General features: G+C 36.9%; 1 protein-coding gene and 1 long non-coding RNA gene across 2 annotated transcripts in view; one reads left to right on the top strand and one right to left on the bottom strand.

Moving 5' to 3' along the window:
• Window positions 1-7989, bottom strand: part of LOC137041504 (uncharacterized) — a 92115-nt gene extending 84126 nt beyond the window's left edge. The window contains exons 1-2 of the long non-coding RNA XR_010898111.1: window positions 7934-7989; window positions 6116-6232 (exon numbers count right to left, since the gene is read on the bottom strand). This is a non-coding gene — a long non-coding RNA (uncharacterized lncRNA). The remainder of the gene's footprint in view (window positions 1-6115; window positions 6233-7933) is intronic.
• Window positions 7990-10870: 2881 nt separating this feature from the next.
• si:ch211-202p1.5 (uncharacterized protein LOC103909337 homolog) lies at window positions 10871-18910 on the top strand. The gene is made up of 4 exons (XM_067418655.1): window positions 10871-11106; window positions 15089-15230; window positions 17982-18110; window positions 18189-18910. The coding sequence occupies exons 1-4, from the start codon at window positions 11049-11051 to the stop codon at window positions 18292-18294; spliced, it is 435 nt and encodes a 144-aa protein (XP_067274756.1). The 5' UTR covers window positions 10871-11048; the 3' UTR covers window positions 18295-18910.
• The last annotated feature ends 1016 nt before the right edge of the window (window positions 18911-19926 follow it).

Genomic DNA, 19926 nt, shown 5'->3' with positions numbered 1-19926 from the left:
CTGTACAGATAAGTAATTGTGTGTGTGTTTTTTACACGTGAAACATGAACTCATGTTATATTGCCAGTGTTGGGAACGTTACTTTAAAAAGGTAATTAGTTATAGTTACTCACAACTTGTTCCAAAAAGTAACTGAGTTAGTAACTGAATTACTCTATAATAAAAGTAAACTCGTTACCAGGGAAAGTAACTATTTGTGTTACTGTAAAATATGAGTAGAACAGACGTAAAGTGTTTATAACTTTTTTAAATGTTCAAATATGTCAAATAACTTGGATGCCCCCAATATTAAATGTTAAATGATTGAAATGGACACTTAATAGAATAAATTATTATTATAAAACGTACACTATTTAATGTTGCTGTGGGACAATGTGAGAGACACCTATCAAATTCAACACATTATTGTAAATATCAGTATTATAGTGGAACAATAAAACAAAATTGATTGTTTAGAACTGTAATATTTATTGCACAGACCCCAACTGGCCATCGAATAAATCTAAAAATAAATGATGCTCTTTAAGAAAAGTCTACCAAAAATAGAAAATAATAATAGGCCTAATAAATTTTTTTATTTTTTTTTTGCCCAATGATCATCCGAAAAAAAATCAGACTCAACTGTCGACAACGGCAGCATGTACTCAACTATATATCTAGATATTATTTTATTAAATTCTGTCTGGGTGATAAGAGTTTGCGGTAAAGAAACCCCATAGACAGTAAAAGAAATGGACCGAGCGTTCCCATTGACGTCTACGGCGAAAGAATGAAGTCAACCTAGGGGCACTCACTTCCTGATGGCTGAGCGAACTGCGCAGGCTCAGACTGAGCTTGACGACGTAGATGTGACGTGAGCCTCCTGTCTGACAGCTGTGAGTCATCTAGTAGATGTGGAAAGTGAAAGCTGAATCGCGTTGTTTAAATATTTTCTCCCGTTGCTTTTGGCTCACTATGGGCTTCTCTCCATTCTTCCTCCTTTACTTTATCAGACTTTATGTCTCCACGTCCCCCCGACTGTCTCATAGACAGTAAAAGATTGCCTGCGAGCGTCTCCTCAGGTCTATACGGTAATTTCTCAACTGTGCGACAGGGTCGCGTTGGTTATGACGCAATCGTTAGCCTATTTTTACAAAAAAAGCTTCTGCGGGGCGATAGTGTAAGATACAAGGTAATGGAGCCTTTTATACATTGTCGTGTTTCTTTAGAAATAAACAATGGACAAATGGAGTCTTTAAACGCCTCAGATGTAAAGTTATTCACTGTCAAAGTGACTCAAAAATGAATGGGAGTCAATGGGATGCTAACAGCAGGTGATGGCTTGGTTAGCAATGGCAGCCCCTAGGGGTGGAACGCTTTCCGAGCGCTAGATTACCCCCTTGAGAAACCCACATTTTGTTCCTGATCGCTGGTCGCATGCGCGCGCGCGTCTCACACACACACAGCTGCAGGTCCGCTGACAGACCGTGCGCCTGTTCGGATGAAAACGGCTTCTGTGAGCTCAATTATAGTAACGCCGCATTTTATTCTCAGTAACGGTAACGGCGTTGTAACTGGGGAAACAGTCATTCGTTTGATTAGTCGTTACTGAAAAAATTAACGCCGTTTATCTATAACGCCGTTATTCCCATCACTGTATATTGCACACTGTAAACATAATCAAAGCTTCGAAAACACGCGAAGAACGGGACCTTTAATACAACTGACAGTTGACCGTGGGATATTTAGTAGTAAGGAAATTTCACAACAGGACCACGCTTGAATTCACTGAGCTCCTAAGAGCGACCCATTCTTTCACAAATGTTTGTAGAAGCGTCTACATGCCTAGTGCTTTATTTTTTTACACCTGTGGCCATGGAAGTGATGAGAACACCTGAATTGAATCATTTGGAGGGGCGCCCCAATAATTTTTGCAATATGGTGTACTTTCAAACATTAACAATAGGGTCCAAATTATGCTATTTAATTGCTATTATTTATCAATTATTATTATTATTATTATTATTATTATCACCATCATCATTTTGCATTTATTTTAATAGGACAAAGCAAGATTTGGAAACATTGGGGAGGGAGAGAGGAGAACAATTTCAAAAGAGGATATCATGATGGGACTTGAACATGGGTGGGAGCACTTAAATTGCTATATAACAGATATAATAATCAACATCCAAAACCTACTATGTGGATGCACACACTTTACTATAAATATGATTTATTCATTAGAATCTTTTTTTTTTTTTTTTTTATCAATCAGCAGATGAAAATCTCTAGAAAATCTCTGAAAATCAACAACTATAAATCCAGGTAGTCTCTAGTCTATAAAAAAATAGGCCATATCTGAGTGACCAAGTGCACTGATCATTTAGGCACATATAATACATACTGTATGTAAGCACTAAAGGAGTGCATTGTTGATTATGTGGTTCACTATACTGACCTTGTTAGTCTTGGCCTGTCTGTATATTGAGAGGGACAGACATATATGGCTTGGCGGGAACTTCTGAGCCATAATAAGAACCAGATGGAAAGGAGACAGCGACAGTCTCAAAGTCAGACTTATAGCACTGTTTATGGCCTGTTCCCTCCAGCAATCTCTTGTGCTGAAGGGCTTCTGTAAAATTTTCCAAAATCAATTAACTGGCAAAAATTTCCCCCCCTCTTATCATGAAAGAGTACTTGCTCATTGGGATTGTCTTTCTGTGCTAACTAATTGCTTCTGTGCTGACATGTATCATGTGTTTCATGCATTGACAGTAAGATGATGGAATGTTACTGTCACATAGTGCATGAGTCACGATACAAGTCAATGCATTTCTGTACAGTCAGCTATTATTAACCATGGCAGATGCTAAAGCTGAAGCATCTGCAGTGTGGGGTAAAAGACAACTTTACTGGAACATGCACATTGCACAAAAGGTTCTTTATAGTCGGAAAGTCGGAAGCTTTAGATTATTGAAATTAAGAAAAAATGTTTATTTTAAAAATTGTTCCAACCAGAATTTCTGGTTCTTTTAAGAATTGTTAACAGAAAGGTTCTTTGGGGAACCAAAAATGGTTCTTCTTTTGCATTGCTACGAAAACCCCCCTTTTAGAACATTAATTTGTAGTGCACAGCAAATGTTACAATGCTTGAGCACAATAAAAAAATAAAATCCTCAGGGCTGTAAGACTTTTGTGTGTGCGGGTGGAGTTGGCCCATCCAACATTTCACATTTAAATTTGTACTTCTAGCAATGGAAGCAACTTTTTTTAAATTTATTATTAAGTCCCCATAAAATTAATTAACCTTTTTGGGGTTTCAGTATGAATATGTCAGCCTTACTCTTGTTATCTATAAGCTAGTGTGCTCTAAAGATCTTTAGAAGATGTGTTCACAACTTACAGTTTCTCACTTCTGCCAACGTGGATCAATGATTTTGATGACATGAGCACATAAAGACATGTTCGGTGTGTGCACACTGTCTAGTGGATTTGTTTTCAAGTGCTCAAGTCACTCATTGCACATACTCTTGTATGTGCACCATCTACGTATATACAATTGGAAAACGTTAGCATACAGTAGAATGCAAGTTGAATGGTTTGTAGTTTTCAACACAGTCCAAACTCTCCATTTTCTTTATATCTATCCACCTTATTCCTGACAAGCCTTGTGTGTTTTCATTTATGGGTGGCACTTCCGGTTTGGGGAACTTCCATTTAAAAAAGACTAAAACGAGTCATTTCAAGGTTGTGCAACAAATGAACCTTATCCGTCAGTTTGACTGAATGAGCCGTCACCATTCCTTCATGTTTTATTTTCAGATATGAGAATAACGTAACATTTGTACATGTTAAAGTAAAAAAAAAAAAAAAAAAAACAGCATTAAAGTAAAGTTTAAAATTATACTATAGTACAAACATCAGGAGGAAGAACGAGACAGAGGAGAGCTTTCTTGTCAGTGGAGTTTAAACTGTGATCACCGCTTCCACCTTTAAAAGTGATTCATTTGGAAACACTTGGGGAAAGAACAACATCAGTTTAGCTTTTGTGGCTTGTGGAAATGCTGGAGGCGTGCAGGTACATACAGAGAGGTTACTTTCCACCCGTAGACTAAGCCCAAGGAGAAAGAGCCGGAGTCCGGCCAAGAGCAGGAGAACCATTCCATTAATGCAGAACTCTAAATCACTACACTGACGGCCTCAAAGGTGTCATGTTTTTGCAGGCCAGGAGCCAGGAGAGGATGTTTAACTGTGCTTGATGTTCTCCTGGAAGTTTGACTTTGATCGTATCTTGTACATTATGGACATACAATTCCAAACCCGAGCGGAATAGAGACGTGTAATGTATAGTGACAGGGAGGAAGTGATCGGGCAGGCAGGCAGACAAGCAGGCGGGCAGTAGAATAGAAGGGCTAGATGCAAGCCCAGCAAGACCTACATGGCATATGGTGAAAAATCTGTTCTTCACTGTTATTAAGTGGCTCTCAGGCTGCCTTCAGCCAAGGCATACCCAGTAAGCCATGGCAGACACAGAATACTGTTCTTGTAGAGCTGACGCATTTTGATCCAGTTGAGCACTGTAGGGCTGCCCACCCTCTGATATTCCATTATATTTAGAACGCGTTGTCGTCATCTTGCCGTACACTGATGGTCTCATAAATTGCAAACTGCCAATTGCACTCGAAGTACACACCGTACTAAATATTTAGCTTGATTACAAATTTTGTACTGTGTGTTCTTACAGTATGTATACAAACCGTGCTAAAGAAAATCAGATGCTTCATAACAACATTTGTTTTAACTGACTTTTTTATCTATGCCAGTAAGAAATATTCAAAGATAATTCCAAATATTCCTTTTGTTAATATTGTTGTAAAATTCTACAGAGGTAAGTCAGACAAAATTTGCATTTGTAAGCACTAATTTCAATGTTCGCCTCAGAGAAATTGCCCAATAACTCTTAAGGGCCTTTGCCTGAGCCCAATTAACTAAATATAGCCTCAAAATCTTTTCGGTATTTCAAGTCGCAGTTGACCAACATGTGTTTTTCTGGTTGCATAATTACTGTGATTCGGCACAAAAATAGCATAATTATCATTTGCTTAACCTTTAATTAGTTTTGTTGTCTTATCTAATTCATATGCTCCGTAAGTGGTTCTTGGATTTATCAGAACGATTAAAATGCTGATGTACAGATTGCCACATGTGACAATTAAAAGCATTAGTGCCAGCGGGTGCTATTTTCATTTCGCCACATTAGAATTATTGCACATCCTTTTGTAACATGCTAAAAAAATGGTGTAGGATCTACTTGAAAACTATTTTCAGAAATGCCTAGTAAATTTCATAAATAACTATAAAGAAATGGCAAGCAACACATTGAATTAAATAAGACATATTGTAGTAGACAGACAGAAATATTATTTTCTTGTAAAAAGTACTCCAGTAATCTTTGTGTTATTTACAACCTATTACATTCTTTACAGTGTATAGTTCTTTAAATACTAGACATTTTGTAAGTGTAATGATGGTTCCACAAAACCAGGGACCATCATAAAGTGATAATTCATGGATAATTCAAAATGGAACTTCTTTGTAAAATCATGTATGCTGTTCTTTTTCATACAATGAACGTGAATGGTGACCAGGGGCTGTCAAGCTCCTTAAATTACAGTATGTTCCTTAATGTTATCATATGACTTAAGAAGACTTGAAATATATTGTACAATTATTATAGATTATTAAAGACTTACTACACTTTATGGTTCTTGATGCCTAAAGATTGACTTTGATTTACTTTCAATGTACAAAAAAAGTGTAACTAAAAGCTCTTTTGTGCTCTATAACGGAAAGTCACTAATTTCTATCCATCCATTATCCAAACTGATTGTATTTTAGGGTCACGGGACACTGAAGCTTATTCTAGTGGCTTGGACCAAAGGTAAGTCAGTTGTATGGTTGAGTAAATTATTAAATTATCTTCTTCTTTTTTTTTAAAGAAATTATTGACTTTTCATTACTGAACACAATAGGTTTGGTTAAAAGTAAAACAAAATACTGGCCCTGGGGTTGTAGGGAAATGTACAGTAAAGTTCTATCAGTTCTTAGGGTGTAAAGCAGAGCACAAATGTACCTGACAAGCTCAAATTGATGGCTGGCAGCCTCTCAGCAGCAATAAAAGTCACCTCTGCTCCATTAGCTGTCTGGAAAAGTCACCCAACAGGCCCATGGGCAACCGTAAGCATTGATTCTGTAATCAAAAGTAAAAAGTGTGGATTTCAGTAAGAAAGTGTCTCAGATTGATGCATCCGGCTCCCTGGTTTCCTGCTGGGATAATCGGTAATACATCACATTTAATTTCCCTGCGTATGTGTGTCCAAGCCCAGCTCTTGAATATGAGACAGGATGTGGTAAACCTGTGCTAGCAGGACTTTCTGTAAGATTACCATGTACTCGTATATTATGCTCCATTCTCTGGAAAGAAGAAAGCATTAGCACTTCCTGACCTTTAACAAACTGATGTATTTTTGTAAATATTAAAAGGTTTGATATTACATGATTGGCTCTGACAAAGAAGAGGGAAAAATCTAACCTTATCTTAAAATCAGCTTATAATCATAACTTATGATTCTTTCAAAACAAATGTAATGATTCAGAAGTTTTACTTCGATCTTTTTTAATTAAACAGAATAAAATTGAAATCCAAAAATAAAATAAAAATCTAAACCTAAGAAACAATAGACTCAGGCTTTATTTTGTAATGCAATATACTGTTCAGGCCTACTGGATACTGCATGCTATTTTTCAAAAGCAATATGCTTTATAAGGTTAATGTAAACCATAACATACTGTTAGCCAGTCATCATCAGAACTTTTTACTTTTCATAATATAAAAAGAACAGATCCGCCAGTTTAAATCAGAACTGAAGACTTTTTTTGTTCAGAAAGGGTCCGTGTATCATCTGAACTTTTTATTGATTTTTGTTATTTTTCCCTTTTTGAGATTCTTCAGATAAAAAGTGCATTATAAATAAAATCTATTATTATTATTATTATTATTATTATTATTATTATTAATAATAATAATATGTGAGTAGCCTAGTTTACATAAGCTGTAAAAATGCTTTTTGTGTATAAAGTTACACCACTTTTGAAGAAAAAGTACAGATATTATGCAGTGTGAAGTCTGTTTTTTAAGACTAGACATACAGACATATATGGATGTAAAAAAAAATATTGCCATTTACTAAAATAGACACTTATACTATATAAGTGACTTACACTTACTATATATATATATATATATATATATATATATATATATATATATATATATATATATATATATATATATATATATATATATATATATATGGCAGAGGTATTTATTAACTTGTATGGTTTTCTTTTCAATTTATAAAAGTTGTAATTTATTGAACCATGCTTGAGAGTCACACCATAGGACAATTTTGAGTTTTGGCTCAACAACAAAAAAAAATTTGATTTTATATCAACGTCAGGTCCATCAAGTAAGACAAGAAATGTTAACTATTTGAATTTTAAATGATGATAATACTAGGCTATATTCATTTTTATCTTGTGTGAGGTCAGGTGCCATGCCATAGCACGTCAACAAACGTGTACACTTGCTGTTTAAGTAAGCTACACAAATTCAATTAAGAAATTATTTAAAATAGTATGGTGAATTTAAATCGAAGTGCGAAGTGTGAGCTGCCTACAAATTCTAAATAATGTGAACATTAAGCAACCCTGCTAAGCTAAAACACTCTGACTGACTCTGAAGTGCAGCTTTGAGCGGGAATCTCTCACCTAACAGTGGAAAAAACGCGACAACCATTTCTGTTGTGTTGGCCAATGTGTGAGACATGGTTTCCGAGTAAGCAAAAGCAGGCTAATTAACTGATTTTCACTTGATTAACGTGCTACATACCTTTAAAAACTGTCCTAGAAATGAGATTGTAGTTTGAAACGCTTCCTCTAATTCACACATCTGAGCACTAGGTGGAGCTGTAGCGCACTTTTTTTTCTGTCGAACCTGATCAATCGCCCATTGGTTGAAGTGATAGGCCTATCAGTATCACCTTCATTATCCATGACCCGAATTGGTGATTACTTTTAAAGCAGAATATAGCTATAGCTATTCCAAATTACAGGTGTGGGGACTCCCAAACACAACCCTCACAGAAAACTGCATAAAATAATAATAAATAAAAAAAACGTATTTTAATATGATTTATGAACTGTTTTCTCACTTGGGGAATCTCTATAGAAGTAATGTCTACTTTACAGAGTGTATTATATCCCCTTACATTAGGCTAAGTCTACTCCTAAAACCATCACAAACTTTCTGCATTTTTACATTTTCAAAAACCTCATTGTGTATGATTTATAAGCATGTTTCCTCAAGGGGAACTCAATTTAGGTCACTGTGATGATACAAGACCCCATGGGCCTGTGTGCAGGTTGAAGTCACAGAGTCATAGAAACACAGTGGAGTTTCTCACACACACACACACACACACACACACACACACACACACACACACACACACACACACACACACACACACACACACACACACACACACACACACACACACACACACACACACACACACACACACACACACACACACACACACACACACACACACACACACACACACACACACACACACACACACACACACACACACACACACACACACACACACACACACACACACACACACACACACACACACACACACACACACACACACACACACACACACACACACACACACACAGTTTCATGTTTTATGGGGACTTTCCAGAATGGTTTGATCATGTATAAACTGTATACTCTATCCCTTAACCTATCCATCATATAAATTTTTCAGCATTTTTACATTTTCAAAAAACATAAATTAGTATGACCAAAACATTTCCCCACACGGACAAGGATTTCAAAAATGTTGCCATTTTGGTAGACACACAAACACAGAGACACACACAATTTGAGTAATTGTTGCTTGTTGATTTCAGGAAAATTAAGACCATCATGACAATCTAAGGTGCTGCAAATATCACATCTATCATAAAGAAAAAAATTCTTGAGACATCTGGGACATCTCAAGAAATGACAGTGAAGCAGGCAACAAAGATTTTTTCATATCTTTTTCACATACATTATTAGAGGCCTAAAAGGGTGAAGTACAGCTGAGGGTCAGTGAGAGGGGGAGCATGTAAAGTACTGCACCTGTGCACATGAGGCAGATGAAAGGAGCAGGGAACTCTGTGCTTTGGTTTTCAGGAGAAAGAGATAGTAGCTTTATCGTAGTCTTAATTCTCTCAATTATATTATAATTTAAATTTTATTTGTTGGTATTTTCAGGATGGATAATCATGAACAGATTGTTTCCTTTTAGGCTAGCTTGGCGAGCTGACAATAATTCCTAGAAAAGGTTTACAAAGTATTCTGATAGACGTGAAAACAGAAAAAAAAAAGTACTAATTGATTTAGTTAGAGATTCCACATGTATTTTCATTTGATACTTGGAGCAGCCATACTATTTATTTTGTTTATTAAACACTTATTCAGCACATGCACATATAGCTACGGGAAAAAAAACTATATTTTATCAAATAAAAACATAAAAGTGCTAGCATAGCTGAATATGAAACGCCATAGCAACAACGACACAAAGAATCCATCCCGACGTTCTGCATCCCGAAGACTTTAATTAAAGAACACACAAAGATAGATTCACATTAAAACATCAGTTTAATTTATATATACTGACACAGTGTCCCATAGTTCACTGTTCAATTCAGAAGCATGAGCATTTTCGGTCAAACTGTTCATTAAGTCTCTCCCGCAGCTGCAGGAAGAATCCGTTTGGAGCTCTGAAGTTCTCCTTCCTTCTCCACAGCACCTCACCTCACAGACCTAATTGCTGTAGCCAGGGGCTCTGTGACCAAATATGTTGTTTTGTGTTGTGCCCAGCCTTTAATTATCTCTCCTGAATGCAAAACTAAGCCTAATCTGAACTAATGAGAAGTCAAAAAGTGAGCTAAATAGAACTACGGGTGGGAAAAAATAACCCTTGTGGCACAGAATACATCAGTTTGCCCCCACTATGATTAAATGACAGGCCCCATTGAGGACCATTCTCGTCAACTTTCATGCCACAGTTCATATCTATTAGCCTGTTTGGTCAGTGGAGCTCTTGCCAAATGAATTCTCAAAGTTTGACATGACTAAAATTAAATCAAGAACGTTTTTGGAACTGCAGAAAATGTTTAAGCAGTTAGACTACAGCCACCCTCCACAGTTAATAGAGTCTGGCACGCAGATGCTTATATTGAGATGTTACAATTGGCCTTTTATTGTTTTAATTAAGATGGAGGTTTACCACATTGGGCTTCCCTTGGCTTGGGAAAAAAACCTAGTCTGTCTAGGCTTTCCACTTTGAAAAGGTTGGGTTTCCTCTACAGGCTGTAGTTTTGACTTTGTTCTTCAAACCTAACATAGCATCAGGGGGGTGCAGAAAATTCCCATGAGATGCCAGCTCACCCAATTCATCCGTATGATGAACCTCTGACCATGCTGGGAGCAGTTGATGAAAACATGCAGTTGAGAAGTTGAGAACGCCTGCTTTCACAAGCGCTTTCATATGGAGTTAGAGCATCTCCAAACAAAGAGAACAAGGTCTCTGTCTCTCTCTCTGTCTCTCTCTTTCTCTCTCTGTCTCTCTCTCTCTCTCTCTCTCTCTCTCTCTCTCTCTCTCTCTCTCTCTCTCTCTCCTCTCTCTCTCTCCCACCGACACTCACATACAATGCGTCTCTCAAACACCTGTCCCCAGCACTGAGAAGAACAACTTGGCAGGCTGATCCAAAGACAGAGATGGGGGGAGGAGGGTGTGGTAGGCTGGAGGTGTCGAGAGAGTGGCAGGAGTTCCTGAGAAACTCCACAACCTGCTCTCTCTCTCCACAAAGCTTTGCTCTCTGAGTGTGGACAGACATCCAGGAGACAGGCTTGCCAAGTTAAAAAACTGTGCATCATGGATTTTTCCTTCTTATTTGCAATAAGTGTGGTTGTTTTCATATTGGAACAACAAGGTAAATGACTATCATCTTTCTTATTATGGCTTTCTGTTACTAGAAACATCTGAAAAATGTTAATTTAAAATGCTAATTCGGTTTACATTCGCTTTTCTCTAGTATAAGCCATTAAATATTCTGCTGTTAAAACTAATTATAAGATTCTCTCTGGCTTGTTCTTTTATTACACATAATGTATTTTTATATCAAATTTAAATATTAAAAATATTTGTTTAGCAGTTTTCTTGTTATTTAAAGGGATGAATATTATGTCGTTCCAAAAATGGACTTTGGAACATACTAGATTAGTTTTGGGGTTTGGAAAATAGGAGATTTGGAATGTTTTGGTTATCAACATTCTTCAAAATATCTACTTTTGTGTACCCTAGAAGACAGTCATGAGTACACTTAATAACTCACATTGTCTAATAGTCAGATTTTCATACCCATGTAGATTTCTGTTATTAAATGCCTTTGCTTTTACAACACCAGTCACAATATGCAGTTTGTCGTGCAAAAGATTGAACTGGTGAATTAGGGTTAAATGTGGCGTAAAATGCTTCTTAATCTGTCTGGTTTGAGCATGTAAGGGTGTAAACTCCCCATGTGTAGGCCATCTCCTACCACTTCTGGACCACAGAACATGTAACTTTCCGAGTAAAAGCATAGACAATTGCCTCAGAACGGTCTAGCTAAGGTTTTTGCACTGTGGGTAGGCTTCATTTTAATAGCGTGCAGAGTTCATAGCCAGTGCAAGTTATGTAAACACTAGTTCAAGCAACAATACATTTTGTTTTACAAGGGACATTTTCTTGAATCAATTAACATGGTTGCAGGTTGGCTCACATTTATTCCCCCATAACACAGTTTGTTGTTGAGCTCTTTAGTTTCAGCACTGGATATATGCAGTGCAAATATCTGGGATATTAGACTAGGATAATATACAGCAAATGAATATTATTGTGGTAAATTGCTGGAACTACAGTACCATATTCCTCCGAAGTTTTGCGTTTCAAGGCTGGCCTCCAAGCAGGACGGAAATTATCACAGCTTTTCATTTTAATAACAGCAGTCAAACTATTTGGGATTAGGGATCTTATTGCTAACAACAGAAAACGTTTCGCTGCTTGTTCATAGGTGAGATAGTCTGTTTTAACATTGGTGGTTATGGATTTATGTAATCCCTTGCCTGTCTTTTACAATTCTATGCTGATCCATCTTGGCAGTCCTTTCTCTCTTCAGGGCATGGGTTACAAAATTAAATTTTTCTTGGGAAAACAAACTGTGCTAAGGAGTACAGATCTTACCTTAGATTTCTCACAGTCTCATACCAGTATCAAATTAGAAAACTCTAATCTGATAAAATATTACAATGATAAGATAAAACGTTTCCTCATTGTCTTTCTCATGATTTAGTGTAGGATGGTAAGTCAGTTGTATGTGAATTATGTGAGGCATTTTAAGCAGACATTCCAATGGATTTGTAACAAATTCCAAGCTCTACCAAGATCTGAGCTATTTGTTGTGATTAATTATCCCTACCTGATATATGAAAACTATCCCCAATGCTTCACTGACGCCTTGAGGACATTTTCAGCATCAAAACATAAGTCAGGCCATTTGTTGTGTATTCCACTTCAAATGTATATAGTTAGACCCCCACAGCTTTGTGATAGTGATTGATTACTGTGATCACTCCCAGATCACTTTCCACAAGACCGGGGCATGCAATTCCATCCGTTTCTATAAGGCCTTAGAGCCTCAGGCTCTGTTCGCTTGATTGAGCACCGTAGATGTCATTCCGGTTACTGAGGTCCAACTAAACACCTCTTCCGTGTCTGCTGAACAAAACTCTGAACAAAACTTACCAGTGCTGAGCTTTTAAGAGAGTGAGATCTCCTGTAGCCTTACTTCATCTTACATCATTAACCCTAAAATGCATGAATGTTTCGCCAATAATTATTATGTATTCAGGTCTTTAGAGACCTGGATCAATATCTAACACATGGATCTGAAGATAAAATAAAACTGTCCTAATTTTAGAGTAACAGCTACAGAAGAATAAAACTAAGCATATTTCATTACCTCCTGAAGTTTGGAAGGGTTCAGTTTGAGCAGATGTTTGATACCATCATCACTGTCCTCATCAGAGCTCATTTCACAGTATACATTCAGCATCTGGCTCATATTCGCAAACTTGAACATATATTTAAACCTCAAAACATCTTCAAAATCAATATATATCTTTGCCAGATCCACCATTAAGTAACAGTTTCAATAATATTTGATTATGTTCAGTACATGCTCTGCATTAAATTGCTCAGCCATTCCAAGTTTTTGCTGATGATACATCCTATTCTTTTATTTTCTGCCTGCAGTAACGATGAGTGAAATGCCACTTCATCATAGTGTATCAGACAATGGAATGAAGGTGTATTGCACCTTTTCATTCATCAAAGATTCAATTAATATTGTGTAGAAAAAAATACTTACATTGTTACACACCTTGAATCGTAAGTGACCCTATATAATTTTTTTTATTTTTACAAAAAACAAAAAAACACTGGCAAAACACATTCTTTCATTTGTTTCTTCTTGTATTGTTTGTAATGAATTGATAGAATACTAAGAAGGTTGATGTCTAACTTTAACAAATTAATGTGGACAGTGAATGATGGCACTAAATAGGGTCACTAAGTAAAGACCAACTGTAAAAAAAATGTTGGTTTATTGTTGGTTTAACTTAAAAAAAAGTGAGTAACCTGGTTGCCTTAAAATTTTGAGTTTATTGAAATTAAAAATTTAAGTTGATACAATGAAGGAAATTTGTTTAATAAATAGAAACTCAAAATATTATTGTATCTGAACCACATAAAAAAAAGATAAATCATGAAAATAGCACTATTTGGCATATTTCACTGCATCATCAGAAATAAAACACACAATTACCCAATATGCTGACAAAATCTTTTAATAATATTTTAATAAAAGTTGTCGAATCTCAAAAAATGTTCATTGTATTAACTCAACATTTTAATTTCAGTGAACTCAAAATTTTAAGGCAACCAGGTAACTTTTTTTCTAAATATTTTTTTTACTTTTCCAATTATCAAAAGTACCATGGTATTATTTAAAATACCTTAGCATGTCATGTAAATACCATCTTGTTCTTTTGTATTTACTGTATTTTTTGTTAAAGAGTTACTATGTTGTCAATGAACAAGAGATCTGTTTTTGATTCAACTTTTAAAACCCCAACCATCGGAAGCTGTAGTGGTGGTTTGCTTTGTACCATCTACACGCGCTGCTGGAATCCTACAGGCATAAAATGTGGTTGGCCACAGATTCGTATTTGCTGTCTTCTTTAAACATGGTCCACATGGGCCACTTAGCTTTTCATTTCCCTCAGCCTTAATGAAGCTCATGCAACCTTAACCATTTTGTTTTTAGGTTTCTTTCATTTTTATTACGTAACATGATTTTAATGTTTTACTGAAGTTCAACTCTTCTAAACGGATAACCTATTAGATCATAGTTACATGAAAACAGGATCTGTATGAGGATCCTCAGGATTAATGGCCTAAAACAAAGAGGACCTCGAAGACACAACATTGCTGAAATGTTTAGACAGCAGCAAGAGCTTAGACATGTTATGTCTCACATCTTCAAGCAAAGATGCTGCCCCAACATTTTTTCGTCTCAGGTATAACACACATAAAAAAATATTACGAAAGAAAACTTAGGCTTGCGGAAATAGAAAAATATTTGCTAGAAATCTATTACTTAAATCATGGAGCAATATTGTCAATATATATTTTGATGTGATATATTTTAAAATGTAATTTATTCCCGTGATGTCTTCAATGTCCTTCAGAATATGCAATATTTGTGTGGAAACGGAATAGAAAGAACAGGATTTATTTGAAATAGAGGTCTTTTGTAACATGTTTTTTTGATTTTGATTGTTGTTTCTTTTGTTACTTGTTGTTTAAAATCCCAGGGTCCCATGCAAACAGAAGTCCATCTGTGAATGCTACTCCTGAAATTCACCATCGTGAGAGACGCTGCTCCTGTGAAAACCTGAAGGACAAAGAATGCGTGTACTTTTGCCATATAGGAATCGTCTGGGTCGATACACCCAGGTACATCATCCAAACACTGATTTGTCTGTCTGTGTTCCTATTGAGCTCTCTGTGAGCAATACACAAAAGAGAGCGAAGTGGAGGTTGAAATCTGTCGGGGGCTGACGCTGGTAACCTGTACACGCTGAAAGCACGTGTCTGGTTGTATTTAAGTGTGTGGTCTCATTAATGTGGCCCACGCATGGAGACCTGAGGACAGGCAGACTGTCTTTGGTGAAAAACAACATAGAAACCAAAGATTGAGGGTCTGGCTCTAGGGAAGTGAAACAAGAGTGAAGTCTTTTATACCTCAAAACAAATGGGAATTCAAACACCAGGTCAAATGATTCGTTGATTCGTCTTTATTATAATGCTAGCTTATTATTAGGCTATTATATACAGCTCTGAAAAAAATAAGAGAGCAGTTAACATGGACTTCTCAATGTTAAGTGGTCTCTCAATTTTTTCTAGAGCTGTATATATGTAAATATACACTCACCTAAAGGATTATTACCTAAAGTGTTTGACCCCCTTTCGCCTTCAGAACTGTCTTAATTCTATGTGGCATTGATTCAACAAGGTGCTGAAAGCATTCTTTATAGAAATGTTGGCCCATATTGATAGGATAGCATCTTGCAGTTGATGGAGATTTGTGGGATGCACATCCAGGGCACGAAGCTCCCGTTCCACCACATCCCAATGATGCTCTATTGGGTTGAGATCTGGTGACTGTGGGGGCCATTTTAGTACAGTGAACTCATTGTCATGTTCAAGAAACCAATTTGAAATTATTTGAGCTTTGTGACATGGTGCATTATCCTGCTGGAAGTAGCCATCAGAGGATGGGTACATGGTGGTCATAAAGGGATGGACATGGTCAGAAACAATGCTCAGGTAGGCCATGGCATTTAAACAATGCCCAATTGACACTAAGGGGCCTAAAGTGTGCCTTTCTTTCCCATTCTGACATTCAGTTTGGAGTTCAGGAAATTGTCTTGACCTGGACCACAGCCCTAAATGCATTGAATCAACTGCCATGTGATTGGTTGATTAGATAATTGTATTAACGAGAAATTGAACAGGTATTCCTAATAATCCTTTAGGTGAGAGTGTGTGTGTGTGTGTATATATATAATACAAATATATGTTTATTATTAGTGTGAAACCATACTCAACAGAGCATGAAGACTAGACATGTATCAAAGGTCACAGATGTTTTTCAAATAACTTGTTCATGTCTCTTATGCCTAAGCTTGAAAAAAATTCTGAATTAGCAGTGATTTCTCTCATTTTAAGAATATAAATAAAGGGAGTTTTTACACTGGTAGTTTAATTCAGAACAGGGCACAGCTCGTATGAAAAATTGGTAATGTGAAAGCTGTCATGCAGACCTGGGAGTGCTCCAGTACCACCCCATACCTGGAGGAGGTCCATATCCAACAAGTAGGAATATAGTATGGCCCCTTTAAGAGCTGGAATATAATGTGGCCCCTTTAAGAGATGCGCATTCCCTATTGAACGGCCAGTATTTTGTGTGTGTGCACTGAACTGTGCCGTGATTCACGTGAACAGTGTGAGAAACACGAACTTGGAGCGCTCTTGTTCAGAAAAGTAACCTGTGTATTCGTTTTGGCCGATTGTAATATTTCTAGTTCAATAAAACACTGCAAGTAGTGATGGTGTTAATGATTTACCTCGGATATTAGCGAGATTGAGCTTAGTGTGTATTCGCGCATCGTGCTCGGACTTGGACTGCAGAGAATCTGCTGCTCCGTGTAAAAACGCGCTTTTCTTTCGACCTGTAGTCTAAAAAAAGTTAAACAGAAATTATGGTATCGTATGTAGGCTATAACTAATATGGTATCTTATGTAGGCTATAACTGCACTTGTTATATCCTTTATGGCTTATCTCAATTTCTCCAACTACGGCCTACACCACAGATAAAACAGAAAATGCACGCAGAGTTAACCGCGCGTTAATAAAATTAGAGCCGTTAAGATGAATTTGCGTTAACGTGTTAATTTTGACAGCCTTTAAAATGCCCACCTCCACTCCATTTATTATCCTAAATTAGATGCACCTGTTTGAGGTCATGAGCTGCATAAAGACACCTGTCCACCGAGACACTAGAGACAAAATTGTTTACCTCCACAAGGCTGGAAAGGGCTACGGGGAAATTGCCAAGCAGCTTGGTGAAAAAAGGTCCACTGTTGGAGCAATCATTAGAAAATGGAAGAAGCTAAACATTACTGTCCATCTCTCTTGGACTGGGGCGAAGAAGATGAGAAGATCTCACCTCGTGGGGTCTAAAAGATCCTAAGAAAGGTGAAAAATCAGCCCAGAACTACACGGGAGGAGCTGGTCAATGACCTGAAAAGATCTGGGACCACTGTTTCCAAGGTTACTGTTGGTAATACACTAAGACGTCATGGTTTGAAATCATGCATTGTACGGAAGGTTCCCCTGCTTAAACCAGCACATGTCCAGGGCCGTCTTAAGTTTGCCAATGACCATTTGGATGATCCAGAGGAGTCATGGGAGAAAGTCATGTGGTCAAATGAGACCAAAATAGAACTTTTTGTTATTAATTCCACTAAACGTGTTTGGAGGAAGAAGAATGATGAGTACCATCCCAAGAACACCATCCCTACTGTGAAGCGTGGGGGTGGTAGCATCAGGCTTTGTGGGTGTCATAAAAATGTTAAATGTCATATGTTAAATATTGGTATATGTTTGAAATGCACTTTAAAATATCAGCTGTTCTCTTTCAGTCAGGTCATTCCCTATGGTGTAGGTTCACTCCAAATGCGTCTAAGACGAGATGTGGAACGATGCCTATGCGCTGACAGGAGAGACACAAAGTGTGCGCGGTTTTGCTCTTACTTGGATCTCCAGAAAAAGTGAGTGTCATTATAAAATTCACACATTGTGGCAGTTACATTGTTTTTTACTGATGTTCTACTTGGTGTCTTTTTCAGAGATGAAAATGCCTCAGTCAAAAGATACCATCCCAGAAACTACAAAGAACGATACAAGTCTAAATTACCCCAAAGACAGAGGAGGCACAATACAATACAAACCTGAGAGAGATGAAAAAAGCTACATAGTAACTTACTGTATATTATTACTGTTTGGGCAGCAAGCCTGGCCATGTCTGAATATGAGTGCTGTGAATGGTTTACAAAGTACAGTATTAGACATCATTAGACACCTACTGGACATGTCATGAAATGCTACCATCTCAATAGTGACAGTATATGAAGAAAATAGGAGTGGATCATCTAAGTATTTTACAGAAAACTGTAAAACTGCTTTGTATTGCTTCCAATTTTCTTCCCTTATAGTGAATACATCTGACTATTTATTAAGCGCAATAGTGGTTTGGTCACTTTATGTTTGACATTAAACATATTAGTTGACCTTGGGTAAAGTTCATTCTTGCATCCAGTTTATTCTTAGCGTTAAGTCATTGTAAAAAAAAAATAGATTGTAAGGTTCAGAGTTTTACTATTATGTCTAGCTTTCTGCAAATTAAAGTTTGAACAATTTCACAGAACTAAGACAAGCAGTTTACATGTATCAGTGTGGATATATACAGTAGTTTGATTTTTCAGACAGTTGAAACTTGCAATTAATTTCTAATCTGAGCTGAATATAATGTGAAAAGGCAAATAAAAAAACCTAAAACCTACAGTAGTCATTGGTGACATTTTTCACATAGAGCATCTTTCTTGATGAAATATGACTGCAGTATAGCCTATAATTAAGTTTTTTGTCACTAAGTTCTGGATTTTAAACTTCCAATGACAGAAAAACTGCTTACAAACGTACTGTACCTATAATGAAAGTTTTATTATAGATACAGTACGTGATGAACGTGAGGTTAAATGTGTACAGAAAAAGTGGAAGACATCACAGTTACGCAGAAAATAACTTCAGAGAGGTATAGTGGGAGAGAAACTGATAAAACTGTCACCGTGCCCAGAGATCAAACAGTCTCATCATGGGAGAGGGTAATGGCAAAGCTAAATGTTTCCACAGTGCTAGAGGCTAGCAATTTTCTGAATAACTGCACTCGCTCTTTCTTTTGCTGTTGTTGTTGTTTTCCATGAGGTGATGTGTAAAGCCTTTCTAGTGTAAACCAATATTGCCTGGCTGCTCTGCTCTGGTCGCTGAGTAATCACATATTGAAGGATCGTTCATGTAAGTTAAGGTGAATAGCATAGTAGTGCCTGAATCCTTATATAAGGCCAGCTATTTATCTCCATTCATTTTTGGCATCATCAGGAATGCTGGTTTACCTCACAGGAAGGCTTTCACAAGAAACTTCTGGAAGGAATTTGTGGTGCTCTCATTTACTACCGGGACAAAGGAACAAACACTCTCTATTCCTGTCCCCCTGTTACAGTCAGACGCATTGAGCCAGCCACTAACCACATTGTTAGGTTCTGGGAAACACCCTGTCAAAACCCAACAAATGATTAAAAGTGAGTTAAAAACAGATGATTAAAATGATCAAGATATAACCACATCACATAGGCATACAAGTCTTAATTTATCATGATATTTTACTGTGTGACTCTGAACACTTTTAATATCAAACAAGAAGTAAGGTATTGTAAAATGTAATTCCTAAAGCTCTTGCTCTACAATCTACATTATTCATGTACATGTACTGCGCTACATACCATCCCTAACAAAATAAAGATTTCTGTT

The sequence above is a fragment of the Pseudorasbora parva genome, chromosome 15, assembly GCF_024679245.1.
Source record: "Pseudorasbora parva isolate DD20220531a chromosome 15, ASM2467924v1, whole genome shotgun sequence".
NCBI classification, from domain to species: domain Eukaryota; kingdom Metazoa; phylum Chordata; class Actinopteri; order Cypriniformes; family Gobionidae; genus Pseudorasbora; species Pseudorasbora parva.
This window is presented reverse-complemented; position numbering and strand designations above follow the sequence as displayed.

Coding starts and splice junctions, on each gene's coding strand:
- si:ch211-202p1.5 (XM_067418655.1), top strand. CDS start 11,049: ATGGATTTTTCCTTCTTATTTGCAATAAGTGTGGTTGTTTTCATATTG. Junction 11,107..15,088: donor TTTCATATTGGAACAACAAG/GTAAATGACTAT, acceptor TTAAAATCCCAG/GGTCCCATGCAAACAGAAGT. Junction 18,111..18,188: donor TACTTGGATCTCCAGAAAAA/GTGAGTGTCATT, acceptor TGTCTTTTTCAG/AGATGAAAATGCCTCAGTCA.